At 38.7% G+C, this 17,502-nt stretch overlaps 1 protein-coding gene across 8 annotated transcripts in view; it reads right to left on the reverse strand.

Annotated features, from left to right (window-relative positions):
- The window catches only part of LOC135312536 (ADP-ribose glycohydrolase MACROD2-like), a 914,210-nt gene that overhangs the window by 289,142 nt on the left and 607,566 nt on the right, over positions 1 to 17,502 (reverse strand). For all 8 annotated transcript variants that reach the window (XM_064446745.1, XM_064446742.1, XM_064446740.1 and 5 more), the window contains one exon: positions 9,922 to 9,952. In XM_064446745.1, the coding sequence (XP_064302815.1) occupies positions 9,922 to 9,952 (31 nt within the window). The remainder of the gene's footprint in view (positions 1 to 9,921; positions 9,953 to 17,502) is intronic.

The raw sequence follows: 17,502 nt of genomic DNA on the forward strand, positions 1-17,502 counted from the left end.
AATGAGTCCCCTTGTTCAGCGTAACAGGGTGAATTGAAAGATTAGCCTGTCATGCGGCATCATTTTTTTTCTGTGTTACATAGGTTGCCCCCTTCCCACAGCCTGTATTTGATTGTGATTAATTTGTCAAGGTTATAGCATGGAAAGGAAGAAATGGATTGCCAATTACAGTTACTCTTCTTACAGAATACTCCTTGATCCAGTGTTATTCTGCAGTAGTGACAGCTCAGAAATAAACTGAATTCAGCTCTACTGAGCAGAAACCTGACCCAAAGCGTATTTTGAAGCAGGTGACTTTTCCCGCCCCCCTCTCTAACCAGCTCTTCAGTAAATGGTTGACTTCTATTCTGCCTGCCTGGCAGGTACACAAAAAGACCATCCACATTAATTTTTGTAGGCACCTTGTTAAGATGTACTGAATTTCTGACTTAATGGTCTTCAACAAGGTGCACATTTGTTTCTGAACATCTCACCCTGAGTAAGCCTGAAGGGGAATTTAATATGTGTACCATTACCCCTAAGTAAACAAAACCAGCAACAATTCTGCTCTGTACAGAAGCTCTTAAAAGCATTTAAACTTTCTCCTGAACAGTATTCACAGAAATCTGAATTTGGACTCTTGCTGCATTTCCTCTGCAGTAAACCTCATGTCCTCACAAGCTGTTTACAACTTAAATTGAAATCAGATTCTGATAGATTAATGAAATAGGTCACAATTCCACAACAACCTATTTTTTTATTAATAATTATTAATATGGAATTTGAGAAATAACGCCTTGGTCCCAGCAAGGCATGCATGCAATTCATTTTATGCACAGATACAACCAGCAGGAAATTACTCAAGGTGCATAAATTCAAAGCATGTGTACAAATCTAACTTTCTATTGCCTTAGAAATTCAGTTTAAAAAAAATCTCTTTCCCTCAAGAAAATCTAGACCACTGTAATAGATGCTTCCTTCTGTTGTTGTAATTCACTGTATTTTATACTGTTGTCTTGGGCATCACCTCTTCAGCAGAAAAAAGGTAAATGTGTTTCCAACAGTCAGCTGCATGCAATGGCTTATAACGCGTTCTGAAGACAAAAACACACAGCTCTCTTCCAAGCCCAAGTGGCCTTCCATTAATAGAACTGCCACCAAGGTCTGCAGTGTGCAGCAGAATACATCTCATAAACAGGATCCCAGCTTAGGTACAGGATTAGTCATTCGTTACACTGAATCATCCAATTTTGCTATTCTTCTTCTGCCTCAGCAGCAGTTGCCCTTTCCAATGATATGTGGTAGCATTCCTACCTAGCAAAGATGCAGAAAAATGGACAACACAGTGAATGACCCTTGGAGGCAGAGACACCTTGAAATTGTCTTTCAGGTACTTCGATGAGACTCAGAATAGCAAGTCTATTCTGTCAATCTTTTATTTTGTTTCAGGAGAAAGAAAAAGTATGTGCCCTAACGGCAACACATTTTTATCTTTCACTGCCCACCTAAAAGCCCCAGTATTCTCACACATACTTCTTCCACACTCCTTGAAGCAACCTTCAAGCATATGAATGAGAGATAATCTTAGTAACGTAGAATAAATTTAGGTATATGGTGACTTTCTGTATTTGGACTGGAGTAGTATTTAGGGTCTCCAACACTGGCTAGACCCGTTATGACAGGTATTGTATAAATACATAGTAAGAAACAAATGTCTGCTATGGAGAACAAAAACCAGGACAAATAAAGGGCAGCTCTACAATATTCCGTGGCCAGTCCAGACCATAGTATCACTGTTTGCTAGAAATAAGGGAAGATTGAGAAAGAGGAGCTGTTTTCCTAAGGCATTTACTAATGCAGTCACAGGTGTTCAATAAGATACAGTTAACACATTTGTGTTAAAACTAATTGACATACATCACACTACAAATATTACTCCTAGTCAAGTTCAGTGTCTCAGGGCTTTCAAGAACTATTTAAGGACACACAAGCATAGACTAGTATGTCTATTCTGTTCTCATGGAATAAGTTTTAAGCTGTGAGTGGGAGTCAATTTTAACTGAATATACTTAAAAGTTCTCATTTGTAAGTATCAAATAAAACGACTGTTTAATATTAAAATGATTGTGGGTGATTATCTAGGACTGAAAATCTTACTCAAGGCACTTTTTAGATCCTTTTCTAGCCGCTGAAGTATAAAGACTTTGTGTTGTATAACTAAGATTATATACACGACTAGTTATGCAACAGTGCATGGGTAAATTAAATCACTGATAATATAACACACATCAGTTCTAGCGCAAGTTTTCAAACCCAGGAGTAGTTTTACAGCTGTCAAGATGATACCTATTCTTCTTTAACTAGATTAATTTTATATGAAGTTCCTCCTTTCAAGGAAGCTCAATTGCATCATGAAATTTGACTGAAACCATTAAACGAGCTGTCTGTCTTTTTACAATGCGTTTAAAACTCAGAGGTAACATACTAAGTTGTCACACTACATTTAATCATGAATATGGTTAAAGACACCCACAAGAACACAATGTTCTCCTTTTGGAAACAAAACCTGCTTTGCTCTAGCACCTGATGAGATCTCACCAAGGAATCTGAAATAATGGTGTGATTCCCTGGTATGAATCTCACTTGTCAATGAAGAAAACATCTAAGCAGCTTGGAATCACAGAAAAACCCAGGTTGGAAGGGCAACAGAACCTCTGAGGTCATCTGGTCCAACCATCTGCTCAAAACAGGACAATTTCAAACTTGGATGAGATTACTCAGGGCCTCAGAGAACCCTAAGAGAGCACATTTTTGCTTTTGAATGCTGATTTCTCAAGATGAAAATAAACGTAGAGAAGTAGTAATGAACAGCAATATACATGCTTAACTGGTTGATTTAATGATCTGATTTAGTTATCTGAATAGGTATCCAAACGATTACACTAGTTGATAGTAGCCTCTTAACTCTTTGAGACAGTAATTTTTAAGTTATCTTGGGCCAGTTCATTCCTTTATGTGCTTTTAAAGCTAAATGAAGTGAAACTGCATAATTTTGAACTTGGGCATCCTTCTGCTGCTGGATTCTTCTGCGATGCTGTGGTATGTTACAGTCATGCCAATGCAAATGGTAGAATTCACTAACAGATGGGGCTCCAAGTTCAGTTTTCTGGGGGAAGGGGAAAGATTATATCAAAGAAAAAATTTGGATAGTATAAATGGGCCTTTTACCAAGATGTAATTTATACTTCATGTATCTTGTTAATTTAATGTCTCCAGGTCAAGGTCCATATATCTTTATTTTCTTACTTAAATTCATTTCTTAACAAATTAGCTTCAAAGAGCTTCAGCTTTTCCTGACTGTAATGCCATAAAACAAACACATAAGGTTATCCTGCTGACATCAGCCAGCAAAATTTAGAAAAGGGAATTAAGTTATAATCTTGGCACGTAACAATACGGAGTTTTAACTTTCATTGTGGCAATTGAGACATTCTTAATTCTTCAAATGAAAAACCACAAATACCAAAACAAACATGATATCTGACCAGCTGGAGCCCTGTTTGTGATATCAGCAATATGTTTTCTGAATACCAGAGATCTTTTCCAACTCTTTTATGCTTTGCAGAATAGTTTGCCTGGGAAAAAAAATACAAAAAATTAAAGGAAAAAGGGGAAAAGTACCCAAAGTCCACCATATTTTTGATGCCTTTGGAGATGTTACTGGAGAGTTTTCTTCAACAGTCTGCAGATATCTCTATAGCTCATTGCAACAGCAATTAGACATGAGCCACGCTAGGAGCTTCAAGATGTAAGCCACTACAAAATATGAGCAAGAGAGCACACAAACAATTGTTTCTTGCAGAGTAAAAAGACAACAGTGAGGTTAAAGAATATGGGCAGAAGTTGCAAGCTTGAAGGGGGCAATTAATATATGCAAATATGAACTCAAGCAGTGAGCCTAACAAAGTAGCCAGGCTTTCCAGACTTTACAAAGCCTTAAGTTCTTCATGCTTCTGCTGGTTTTAAAAGAAAAAAAAGTAACTACGTAGACTCTCTATCTCTTCCTAAAAAGAAAAAGGAAAAAGGCAAAAAGCAAGGCAATGAGGCAACTGAGTATTCAGAGTTCAACAGCCTAAGCTTTCAAAGAGAATTTTTTAAAGGACAGTCATTTTAATGAAGGACAGGATTTGTCCTCTAGTATTCAAGGGGAATGCTGTAAATTGGACCAGTCAGCAAGAACTTCAGAATAGATTAAATTCTAGTTAGTCTAACTACAATATCCCTAAAATGCCCATTTCCACTGAAAAAAGAGAGCTTCCTAAGTGCCTCACCCAGAGTCAAGTTTGAGCTTCTCCTTGCTAAGTGTGTTATATGTCTCTTAATTTTAGACTGTTGAGAGCTCATCGATTTACACTTTCCAGTAATAATTTTTTTAGTATTTAAAATAGGGGAAGAGACAAATTAGTTTCATGGACACTGCACTGTCTGAAATAAGAACACTGTTAAATAATGCATGCAACAAATTTTTATACAAGTAGTAATTAGATCTCTAGGATTATTTGAATATTATAATAGTCATTTCATAGCTGTTACTATTATTAATTTTATTAATAAACTCAGTTAGCTGGTGATCAGTCCCAAAAGCAGCATAAAAAAATGAGTTATCATATATTTTCATTTTTACTAAAATATTACATTACACAAATTATGGAGTAAATAACAAAATGAAATTAACTTCCCAATGAGTTACAAAAAATGACTGTTAAAACCACACAGCAGTGTCAAAAAAGTTGATGTAGTCTGAGTTGAGGGAGGAGGAGCTGCTGATCAGGTTAAAAAATTGGCTTAGTAATAAGAGACAATCTTCTTAATGGGAACTTTCCTTATATGACCTATTGGATTTTACTTACTTTCCCTCCCTCACCCAGTCACAGAATTTATATGATAATATCCATTTTCCTAGGTCACCATAATTGACATCACAATATTCAAATGCTGATGTTTACATACAACATCAGGCCACTGTCATGGTTACAGGGACGCAAAGCACCAGACTGGGGATAAATAACAAGACTGCTTCATGGTTACCTATTACACATTTGTGTATAGTGGCTCTGAAAAATTTGCAGCTAAGTCCTTTCTTGGAAAGATGACAGTGCAACCCTTATTAGAACTGCTCATTAAAGAAATACATATCTTAGGAATGAAACGCCAACAGAAAATTAGAAGAAACAGATGGGAAAGATGAAAATAGATTGCCTCAACCTCTAGCCCTGTGTCAGGAATTTATTCTGCCTTTGAAAACATTTGGTTTAGTCTTCTGACTCAGATTTTCAGAGGGCTTTTATAATCCTTCAGTAGCACACCTGTCAATTAATCCCTTGTTATAATCTATCTTGGATCACCTCATGGGGAGAAGAGCTGACGGATACGCTCCCATCCCTCTGTGGATTGGCAGGATTAATCATTCTCTGGATACGGAGGATGACACACTGGAGGTCAGGAGAGCTGTGACATGAGCTAGTAGTAGACTAAGGGACCTCTCTCCCCAGATAAAGACAAAGCAGAGCAGAGTATTTGCGATCCCTCCCTGCATCCTGCCTTGAGAACGTATTATATGCTTCTATTTCCTATACACGCTGCATACTTTACTCTTTTCTTTTTTTTCTTTCCTTGCTTTCTAAGCTTGCTTTTCAGACTCTCCTGTAGCAACACATAATAAATTTAACCTTGCAATGTTTTGCCTTGACCAGGCCAAAAGCTACAACTAAGCCTAAGTGGCCTGATTCTAAAAGAAACAAGTCTTACTGCAATATAACAAAGGTGTTTGAAATGTGGTGAACCTGTGCGTTTCCACTGCCTAAATCACCACAGACACATTCTGCACTCTCATGACTTTTGGTCTTTTTCTTTCCCTTTCTTTCTGTGTTTTTAAAAGAAATGCAAATAGGCATTCATATGGGCTGCCATTATCTCTTTTTCCTCAGAAAAAAGATAGATGATACAATTTTAGTGAAAGTCAAGCTAAGGTAAAATATACAGCTACACTCATGTAGAGGCAAAAAGAAATACCAACTGGAGATTTCTCATAAAGTTTTATCTTTTTATCCCTCTTTCCTTCCCTCACTACCCACCCCCCTTAAGTTTAAAATAAGATTTAAATACTAGCTTATATTGCCAGAGAGCAGCTTATGTTGCCAACAAATGTACCTTGGAACAGAAGCCAAACCCTGTATTACTGTAAAGTAACAGTAAGAAAGTAACAAATAGGTGTGCATAGACCATAACATCTTCAACTCCTTCCATACGTAGTCCACCCCATAATTATCTCTCAACAGAGTATTGTGACAAACATGAACATTCCTGTCTTATCATATCCATCTGTGCAGCCTTGTTTTAATTTTGCAGCTCATAAGGTTTGTAGCACCCTATCAGACATCCCTGTTCACTTTGCAGGCTGCAAAGACCAGAACTTATGGATAGCTTCTTAAAGACATGATAATGAGGTGCTCTTCCATAAAATCTACTGAAGAAGGTTTTTTTTCCTCCCCCTTCTGGAAGTACCTCAGACATAACAAGATTATAATTATGGGCAAAGTGGATGTGTAAATGGTGATCTACTTTGTATGAGGTGAAAATTTCACACACTATAGCCTAAAATAACACATCTTACCCTCTCGACTACAGAATTGTCTGTAGATTTATTTTTATCACTTGTTAATTTTTTTTTTTTAAACAGAGAGTAAAATTGCTTTGAAAAAGGGAAAAGAGACAAAATATAAGAAAATACCTAAAAATGTAGCTGGCCTACAGATAAGCTGCAGATAAGGCTAAGGTTGCACTCTTGCTCACGTTTGAATATTACTGAAGCTACTGAGGATCTGTCACCTGATACTCCAGTACCTCCCCAAGAACACGGAAGTGACACAAGTCCTCTGTACTCCTCCTGAAGCAGTTTTGTTTGTGAAACTTCATGCTCTTGTTATAAAGGAAAGCAGTTATTGCAACAGAGGAGAGTAACCGAGGGTTCCATGGGGATTACGAGTCTTCTCAACCTTTGCTTTCTTAGACTGATTATCAGTTTATAAGCATATTAGAGGGGACAGGGATCTCTTAGGAAAAGATAACACCTCCTTTCCAAAGTGCCTGTGGGTAGAACCTTACTTGTTTGGCAGTGCTTATAAACATTCAGCATTGGTTGCTTTCTACTCAATTTTTTAAAAAATTAATCCCTCAGTTGAAGCTATCAGACTTCTAAAACAAAGATCCCTCATGAGTGAATTTGTTGCCATTTGTTGCCAGCACTCTGAATAGGAGCACATTAAAAAATCAAAGTTTTGACTCCTGGCAGAGTGTCTTAATGGCAAATGGCCTTCTCGGGGCTTTAACTTGTTCAAGCTGGAACATCCACAGTGCTACGGGTGGAGATAGTGTTTGGGGATGAAAGGCAGACCTTTCCACGATCCAACACCCTTCTCATGAAAAGCAGTCTGCCCTTAGTCAAAACCTCAGAAAGGGGCTTGCTTGCTTGTTTCTTCCCAGTTTCCTTTTTATGGGAGAAAATTAGTGCTCTGCAGTGATGCAAACAGGAAAGGATAGCTCTCCAGAGAGGTCTGACTACTCTCATAATAATAAGAATAGAAAAAGCAAGCAATCTAAGCATTTACAAGACTTTGGAGCAGACAGCAATCCAGATTCTTAAACTGAATACACTCAGTTGTGTCTTGCAAATTTGTCCACTTCCATTTGGAGTTGAAACTCAATTCTCAGCCAAGGGTTTTTGAAGGGACAGCATTTTTTCGTATGGATCTGAGGTGAGACATCAAGGCTGTACGTTCCTTCAGTAACATTTTATTGGGGTAGTCCAGTGTTGCATAAAGCAACGCTAATCAGCTAGGCCACCAGGAATGAAGTTGATTCACTTGCTTGACTAGACGCTGACTTTATCTAAAGGAATGTGCATGTGTAGAGGGGAAAACCACAACAAAACCAAAAAGATGAAATTGTTGCTTTGCGGGCTTTGGGTGTACTCGACACCTCAAACACATCACACAGCACTATTTTAGCACTGCAACTGCTATCAAACATTCTTGGAAATATCAACACCTGAAGTCTGATGCAGGGTTGCCTTTTTAATTACTACTCTCAGGCAGTATGTCTGAGAGTCTGAAAAGAAGGTAGGTATTTCTTTCACTGAGGAATAGAAAGTATTTATTAAAATGTAAACAGTAAAATCAATTAGAGATTGTATTCCCAAAACAAACAAACAAAAAAAGCAGACTCAGAAAAACAGAGTACTTCAGCAGAAGTGTATCATAATTAATTTCCAAAGGTGAAAACAGCAAACAGTTACTGAAAAAGCATCTGCCACATTGTGTAATATTTCAGTAGTGCCACAGCTTTCCAGTTAAAATCAATACTAACTTCAAGAAAAGCATCCATTTCCATTACCTCAGGGAAGAAAAACTCAAGATTCCTACCAGAGATTCTTTTCAACTTTCTTTAGTGACTTCAGGGAACCTTATTCCTCACCTGCTGAGACCTTTTCTATTAACTAGGCCAATTCTAAAACAAAATGAACTATTATTTTTGTACATTCTACTTACAAGTAATTTCCGTGTATTTACAGCATGCTTTGCCTGTTTTTGTAAAGTAATAATAAAAATGCGTCTACGGTAAAGATCAAGATTTAAGCTAAAGAGTCAAGAACTGAAGTGCAGACCTCCTCTTAAAGTTCAAGAGGGGGACCTGAACTGAGGACCAAGGCAGAGCTTTATCCAAAACCAGGTTCATATTCAGTGACTTCTAGTGCTTGTGGAAATGGCATCTGCATGTTCTCCTGCAGTAATGAAAGTGCAGTTCAAGTAGAAGAGGATACAGCACACAAAGTAATGCTGATTCTACCTTCTGAAGCCTAACTTGGATTTATGATGATCAATTTTTAAATAAGAGGTCATCGAAAAAGAAGAAGCAACCTTAAATACACCTGTCACTTCCCCCCACGCATCTGCAGTATCTGATTAGTCAAAACTCAGATTAAGTTGTCCAGAAATCACTATATCCAGCTACTGCATACTATAGTGGTACACGATGGCTGCATTTTTTTTATTTATTGCTGCTTAGCGTGTTTCTCTAAAACTCTTTAACTGTACAGGTAATCCAACCTACTATCATTTGTATTCACCTAAATGAAAGAAAATGGAAGAAAACTCAGCCTATGTTATTTTTAAATGGAAAAAAAAATTTCTGTCCCCTTGTAAATTTGCATGTCCTCTCATAAATGTCTCCATATTTTTTCCAAATAGCTTGTCTTTTTCCTCCTTCAAGTATCATGCCCACTTCTTCCACAACGTCAACCAAAACGAAGCTGACTAGTAGTGATAGATTGCCTTAAGATTACAACAAAGCCAGTGATTAACTTTTACTACAACCCTTTCCCTCCAGTTCTTCAGGCAGTATTAATTTCTGTATGAAGTAATAGACAAACAGTGTGGAAGCACAACTCAAGGGAGCTGAGAAAGTTTCACATTATTCTAGCAAGTTTGCTCTAAGAAGCAAACTTTCTAGACTTTTTGCCCAGCCTTGGGAATTAAGGAGTCTTGCTTGCTTGCCTTCTGGATAGAAGATTTTGACAAAACCATATTTTTCCCTGTTGAAGGCACAGCACCATGTTTAAGAGTTACCAGAACTGCAGAAGTGTAATCACAGCTGTGGGCCTCAGCTCGCAGGCTAAAGGTTGTGCTAAAGGCTGCACAACAGCATCCACTTACCAGCATGCTAGTATACAGCCATAGTCTTTGGGTCTCTGTTATTTAACACAGTATAAACAGATTTGCAAGGCAAAATGACTGACAAGACATCTTATAAGAAATATCACTGTTTAAAATAGTAATAATAGGAAAAACCAAGTCAGTGATAAGTGACACCTAAGGTCTTACTTACCATAAATTCCTGTTGAAATACAGGGAAATGCCTGTAAAACAAACGGAAAAAAAAAAATCAGTGGGATTTCTGTTTGCTGAACTTTTTTATCAAAACCAAGGGTATCTTTAAATTAATGTTTTGCAACATCCAGAGATTACAAGTTGTAGCCTTCAGTGTTATGGCATTCAATTCACAGGCATTTTCATGTCATTATATGAAACATAGTCCATATGTTTTTCTTGCTGCCATGTTAATAAAACCACATTCTTTTCCTCATCTTGAGGAAATCACTATTAAAATTGCCTTTGAGCTAAAAAATAACACCATAAGCTAGTACGGTAGAAGAAAGTAATATTCTCTGGGTAGAGTTAGACAATGTTTTTTCAGTAGCAAAGTAAGCTTGGCCAGCTTAAACCCTGCCCTGCCCCTCTGCCATACCCATGTTCTCTATAACCTCCTTTGTTTCTGAGCCTTTAATTTTTAACCTCAGGTCTTTCAGACATGTGGTTTATGATGTGACCCAACACAGACCTGTGGTTTATGATGTGACCCAACACAGCTATACTGGTACAAGTCAAAGGCTTGCAAAGTGGTGCAGTGAGAGGAACTAGAAGATGCTGGGTGAAAAGAAAGGGTAAATTTTTGTGTCAGCTTGGACAGCAAAGAAAATGCAAAAAAGATGGTTATATACACAGTGCCAGCAAGAACAACAATTTATGTTTCTCCTAGCCCTATATGTTGTCTAGAGAGTTGTGTTTCTGTGACCCAGAGGCAGTCTTCCACCAGGAGAAAACAAAGCTGTATATGGTTTGACAAGACAGACAATTTTCTTTCTGTGCAGTTGATATGTGATATCACCTTTGCCTCTCACCTCTGGACTGACAGCAAACACAGCTCAAAGGTACAAGAGCACCTGGGACCAAAGCCTCAAATATCCACCCTCAGGCTCCCTCCAGATCCCCTGGCGATGAGTCATCATACAAAAGAAAGGAATTCTTCCTTACTTAACCACACAGGAAAACATTATTCAAAGCTAATGCTTGTTTTATATTTAACCAGGGAATTAATTAGGGAATGGTGATTAAGAAAGCAGAGGTCTAATGGAAAGAATACATCCTTCTCTCCCCTCTGAAAATACTTAAGTAAAATAAAGTGGGGGAGAATTATAGTCTCATTCCTTCTCACAACTACTACAACTTACATCCTGAAAAATACTTAATTTTGTAGTTTGTACCCAATAAATCACAATGAATCAGCCCTTTAAGGAAATGAGGAATGGAGTAGAAAAAAAACCCACACACATGGTTACAGAGCTCAGGCTGAGGTGGCAACAGATGCTCCAGCAATAAGAGACATAAAAGATTATTTTGTCCAGTTTAGCAACAGATTTTTGAAATTCACCACTGTTCACACGGTTTCACACGTTAAGAGATAATTGCTCCCAACAAGTGTTTTGTTTTCAATTTTTTCCCACAAGTCAAGTAATGGCACATGCTTTAGATAATCTTATCAGTCACAAGGAAGAAGTAACAGAGTATTCAGGTTCCTTCATTAACAGGCCCTGCAACTCTGGGCAAGAGGAAGCAACCCTCCAGGGCCACTGATGACTTCAGATCCCCACACACTGGGCTGGGGAGGCTCTATGGCCCCCAGGCACCAGAAGCAGCACAGTGCATTGGTTGCCCCTGCATGACCCCATATTTATTACCTTTGCAAAGCAAAGGGTATCTGGCTGATACAGCCTCCAAGCAAGATGCATCTACGTAAAGCCCTGATGTTGATCTTGAAAGTATTTACAAGACTGGCCTCTGCGCTATGGGACAGGCTCAGCACACACCATCAAGACCTGGCGCCTCTGCTGTGCGCACTGGGGACACCGGAGCAGGGTGTTTGCAGGAAAGCCTGCAGGCTCCAGGGGACTGGGCTTCCTTTTCAGCTTTGCTGAGAGAAGATTAGACAACTGCATTTTCACTATTGCATGGCAGGCACATGTTGCATTTGTTCATCTTCATTCACAGAATACACTGCTCTGAGGCCGTTTAGCAAGCTTTAGCTAGAAATTTGTGTTGCGCCTGTTTCTTAATAGCTACTTTAAAAATACTGCGTAGACACGTCGTAATCATTACCCTACTTCCAGTTTCTGTCACACCTGAAATGTATCTGAACAGAGCTACAAGAGTGTGTAAAATCCCGTCAAGCTCCTTCTGAACACCAGACTGTGCCATAACTTAGATGAGCTCTGCCCTCTCCCTCATTCAGAGACGATCACAGCGTATAACCAGCAGATGTAATTTCATAAAATGTGACAGTGCTTTTATTCATTCAAGAAAGGCCTGTGCCCGAGATCACATATCAACTGTGTTTCATCTTAGCTCCTAGGGAGACGACTGAGTCTAGATGCCAGGTTGAAATTACCGGCAGAGCAGTAATGGGGAACTCGAAGCATGGATATCAACATACTACAATATTTGGTTTATGGACAAAAGAAGTTAAGGTTTCTAACCTTTTCTGTGCATAATATCTTAATTGTATATTTGATTTCAATAAAAATTCAATTTCACAGTAGGAAACATTCATTCCTATTTCCACAATAAAACATTTCTCCTCTTAGTTTGTTGCTGGTAACTGCTATTTATTGATTAACCTTTAATGTCTTTGCTACTGAAATAGTGTGTTTGCTTCACTTTGGGGCTAATAAGAAATGCTACCCTGACAGCACTGAAAACAGATACAACTCTGGAATAAAACACAAGTAATAACGCCAAGAGCTTCCTACTACACTGCTGCCACCATCTAGAGAAGGAGGCCAAATTAAATCATCTGTGTGAATACTGTAAGACTGAAATTCATTTCATTCCTGCAGGAGAGGATGTGGGAACTCAGCTTCTGGTACTTTCTAATCTGATGTTTCTTTGCTAAGGCTACAGCAGCAGTGCTAATTAGGGTGGAATGTAATGCAGTTAAATGAGGAAAATTTACAATAGTCACCATGCGGAGGCCAAGTTGGACTCTAAAGAGGGACCTGAGTATTTAAATACTTAAGAGCTTGTCTTCAACAAGGGGTTCTAGTTCACACTGAGCTGCAATGTATTAACTGTTATACATTAGATGAATACAATTGTTATGCCTACATGACCAGATGCCTCCTACTGCAAACCCAATAATTGCTTCCACAGAGCAAGGACTTTCTTCAAATTAAGTGCTTGGCATTCTATACTGGTGTTGCAGTGTCATTTCTGCCAGAACCAAGACACATACGAGGTAAGCACTTTTCCTCCAGCACACAGTACAGCAGACTAAGATAACATCAAACACAAAACTGAGCTTTCTCTGATCATATGAGCGTCACCTCACAAAAGCAGACTATCTAATACTTGTATTTGAAAGCCATTCCTTCATGCAACTTTTATTACTGAATCTTCACAAAGAACCCAAGAACTTTTTAAAAAGTCTTAGTTTGCAATTGTAAGTAGAAGCTCCTAAGCTGCCTGCCTTTATCCCCTTAACATTGCTAGGAGTTACCTACTCACAGCCTCTCCTTCTGACCTTCCCCCTCCCACTTGCCAGCAAGTGGGAAGTTGCCCTGGGTCTTGGCTTTGAGCACTGCACCAGCACAACTGTATTTTCCATAGTGACTGAGAAAATTATATGCAGTTATTTCCCTTTGCCTGGTTTTTAATGGACCAAAAATAATTAACTTGCCTTCCACTTTGAAAGACCATCCTTACAGCACCATAGCAGCATTAAGAAGTTGCAGAAGCACTAACACCCAGACCAAAGAAAGACCCGAAGCTCCAAAAACTTAAATGCTAAAACACTCTCCGTGTCAGCTAGGCAGGAACTTGAATCCTTGCTTCAGCAGAAGAATGCCCCTCTCCTGCCACTCAGAGGGCCTGACCCAAAACTCAGCCAAACTGTGCTCTGTTGTACGTGCCTCAGTTTATTACTTTTGAAGCTGAACCCAAATTTTTGTTTTTCAGCTTCCTTCATTTACACCAGAATATTATGGTAAGATGGGTTCCTCTGTGCAGTAGGCATACCTATCTTAAAAGTAGCATAGTGAGCACCTTTGCTAGATTGTTTGTCTTGCAGTTGGTGATTGCATCATGAACTGAAGTGGCAGGTGAGTGCGCAGAGAGAAAATTGGTTGTTTAAGAGCAGCCCTGACAACACTGCTCTGCTGTGATTCACGAGGGTGAATGCCAGAGAGACTCTGCAGAGGTAAAGCATAGGGTTGCAAGGTAAAACTGTCTACGCCAGAATGAGCTCTGCTGCATAGAGTTAAAATATAATACGGGACTTTTCACACCTTAAGTTCCCATATGTGTTTTCAAAAAGTTCACTGTAATTTAAATATATGTTTGTAATAGCTTTATAGAACATCACAGATTAATAATGTTCTGGTTTCCTTGGCACTTTACTACCCCTCTGACTTGTCATGTCCACCTTAAAAAAAGTATTTACTGCCTGAAGCCTATGCTTTCTGCCAGAAAAAAGCCTCACGTTTAGATAGCATGTGATGAATATCTTTTAACATGCAACACCAAAAAGCTGTGGCATGTGCATCATGGCATTACGAAGTGCTGTTATCGAGACTGTGGCACAGTGCTATGAAAGCTAAGTATCAGCTAAACCACAAAATAAAGTAATTTAAATGGTCTCACTTGTTTGAATAATGAGTAATTTATGTTCATGACAAGATTTTATGATTTGAATCTAGTGGGTGGTGAAGAGGTGTGGTGGGGAATATGATGTATGCGTATCACTTGGAGTCATGGTCAAGGTGCTACAATGGCAGGGAATGTACAGGACCTCAGCCAGGAAATGGGAAGCTGTGGGAGAGCTCTGTGTGGTTCGACATAAGGTGTTTTTCATTTCCCTTGTTTGGCTGGTGATGTGCATTTTATAGTCCTTACTCCCCCTGGGTATGGCTGACATTTTGAGATTATGGTTGTCAAGGTGGAATATGAAAGGGCAGAGAAAGCATGGTCCTAGACGAACTTAAAGAAAACTCTTAAATTCTTTTAGTGGCAGAAGATGGTATTTAGCCATCAGTTGCACATGCTCCAAATGCATTGCAATCACCATTTTCAGTGTACAAGCAGAGGGATTCAAAATTGGAAACCCTTCAACGCTCATCCATGCCCGCCCTGGCAGCTGGTACACACAAATGTAACACCAGGCATGCACAACAGTAGCAATTACCTGCTGTGGCCCATTCCCCCCAGCATTCGGTACAGCATTAACACCCGGCACTCCTATACCCCCTTTATTGTTTATTTATTAAATCACCTCTGTTGTGCAGACACTCACTTGTGGTATGCAACTGCAAATAGCACCATCTATGCCCACAGTTTAACAAGAGGATGATCTGTAGAGCTGAGGGACACAGTGAGAGGGACGTAAGTGCGCTAAATATCCACCCCTAAGTCTTCCATCAAGCAGTGCACCACGAGAACCAGAAAGTTACTGCTCCTTTCACCTTGCCATGACTATTAAGTCTGCTGTAACTTAATTTCTGTAAGCCTAAACAGTCTGAACCCAGTTTTAGCACTTTTTGAAAATGTTCATCAACTAATTTCAGTATCAGCTACACTGATATTCCTGTTGATTGGCCAAAGCTCCTAAAAAAATTGGGTGCCTTAGATGCTTTTCAAAATAACATGCTCTATAAAATCACTTATCTTCAAAAAGCACAATAAACCTATAAACTTCATGGCCTATTGTACCTCTTAAGCTGCATAAAATATTCACAGAGTACATACATACATATTTAAGATATCAGTAACATCAAACATTCATAATCAAGTTTCGCTACTTTTACTAGATTAAACTTATACACCAAACCATTTCATAAAACACTAACTACAATACTATCCTGTTGCCTTTTATAAACTGTTATATCACTATTTGGAAGAAAAATAAAATAAAAGCTTATGTATTTCCCAGTCCTGCCACAAATTCTATATTTGTCATAATTCTGAACCACAATTTAACAAACAACAAATTTTACAAGTAACTATCATTCAGAAAATACTTACTTATTAATAGAAAACTAATGCACTTCCCTACACTGAAAATTAAATGGAAGAACTGAATATGAGAATGTTTAAACAAAGTTTTCATTATGGACCATATTAGCATGTTTATTAATCTGTCTTTTAAGACTATAAAAGTAATTATTGCCTTAAAAATGAAGCTTTTGAATACAGCAGATCACACATAAACCTTTAGGCATTCATATGAGCTTCCTCATTCACACATGGGCAGGTTCGGGAGCTCCAACATCCAGCCATTCAGCACAGTCAGAAACACAAGGCAGGCAAGGGCCAAAAAAAGGTGCAGTAGCAAGGGGAGTTTGCTGGTAGGAACATGAGCGTCCGGTTATTTTATGTGACTAAAAATTTACATGCCAGCTATGTGAGGGTTCTCAAAGGATGCCAATAAAGCAACTATAGTTGAAGTTCAGTTTCACACCCAACGTGAAACATGCTTTCTATATTGTGGCTCAAGGCTCTCCTACGCACCTTCATTTACCAACATGTAAGTCAATATTCACAGAATCCCAGGTTGGAGGGGACCTCAGGAGTCATCTAGTCCAACCTTTCTAGGAAGAGCACAGTCTAGACAAGATGGCCCAGCACCCTGTCCAGACGACTCTTGAAGGTGTCCAACGTGGCCAAGTCAACCACTTCCCTGTGGAGATTATTCCAATGGTTGACTGTTCTCACTGTGAGAAATTTTCCTCTTGGGTCCAGTTGAAATCTCCCCAAGAGCAACTTGTGTCCATTCCCCCTTGCCCTCTCCATGTGACTCTGTGTAATAAGGGAGCCTCCATCTTCTTTGTAGCTACCCCTTAAGTACAGGTACATGGTGATGAGAACCCCTCTAAGCCTCCTTTTCTCAAGGCTGAACAAATCCAGTTCTCCCAGCCTATCTTCATATTGCACAACAGAAGAAAAATTGGTTTAGAAAATGATACACAGCAGTAATTAAATTTAAAATAAAAATCCAAAAGTTGGATGGCAAATGATTATTGATGGACAGGACTTGTCCCAAGACTCTTGAAAGCTGACTTTCAAATACTAAAAGTGATTTGCAACAAGTTTCTAAAAAGCTTCAGCACAACTCAGGAAACACAGAAATCCAAACCAAATGTGTCTATTTTTCAGACGATCTCCACAAGTTTTCCCTCCTGGTCACACTTAAAAGACTGATCCAGATAAATATTTACCACAAAGTCTGCCTTTTTTTTTTTTTTTTTTTTTTAACAAAAAGGGCAGTTACTGAAAGAAGCCACCTGAGAGGTTAAAAGGGCCAAAAGAACATCTTTATTATTTTCTGTTAATCAGATAAATAAATTAAGAGGCTGCAGGGGAGGCTCTTCCTTTGATGACCTGTTTTGTCATGAAAGTGGCAATGTTCTCATGTCAAATTTTGTCTCATCTCACACAATGAGTGACAATTTTGTTTAATTTTTACCGAAATAATTACAAACTTCAACCAAAGAACACTCAGTCAACACTGAGAATGTGGGGGAAAAATACTGAGGAATCACTACCAAGATTTAAAAATTTTATCAGTTGTGTATTCTAACTT

This window comes from Phalacrocorax carbo, chromosome 3 (genome assembly GCF_963921805.1).
Source record: "Phalacrocorax carbo chromosome 3, bPhaCar2.1, whole genome shotgun sequence".
NCBI classification, from domain to species: Eukaryota; Metazoa; Chordata; class Aves; order Suliformes; family Phalacrocoracidae; genus Phalacrocorax; species Phalacrocorax carbo.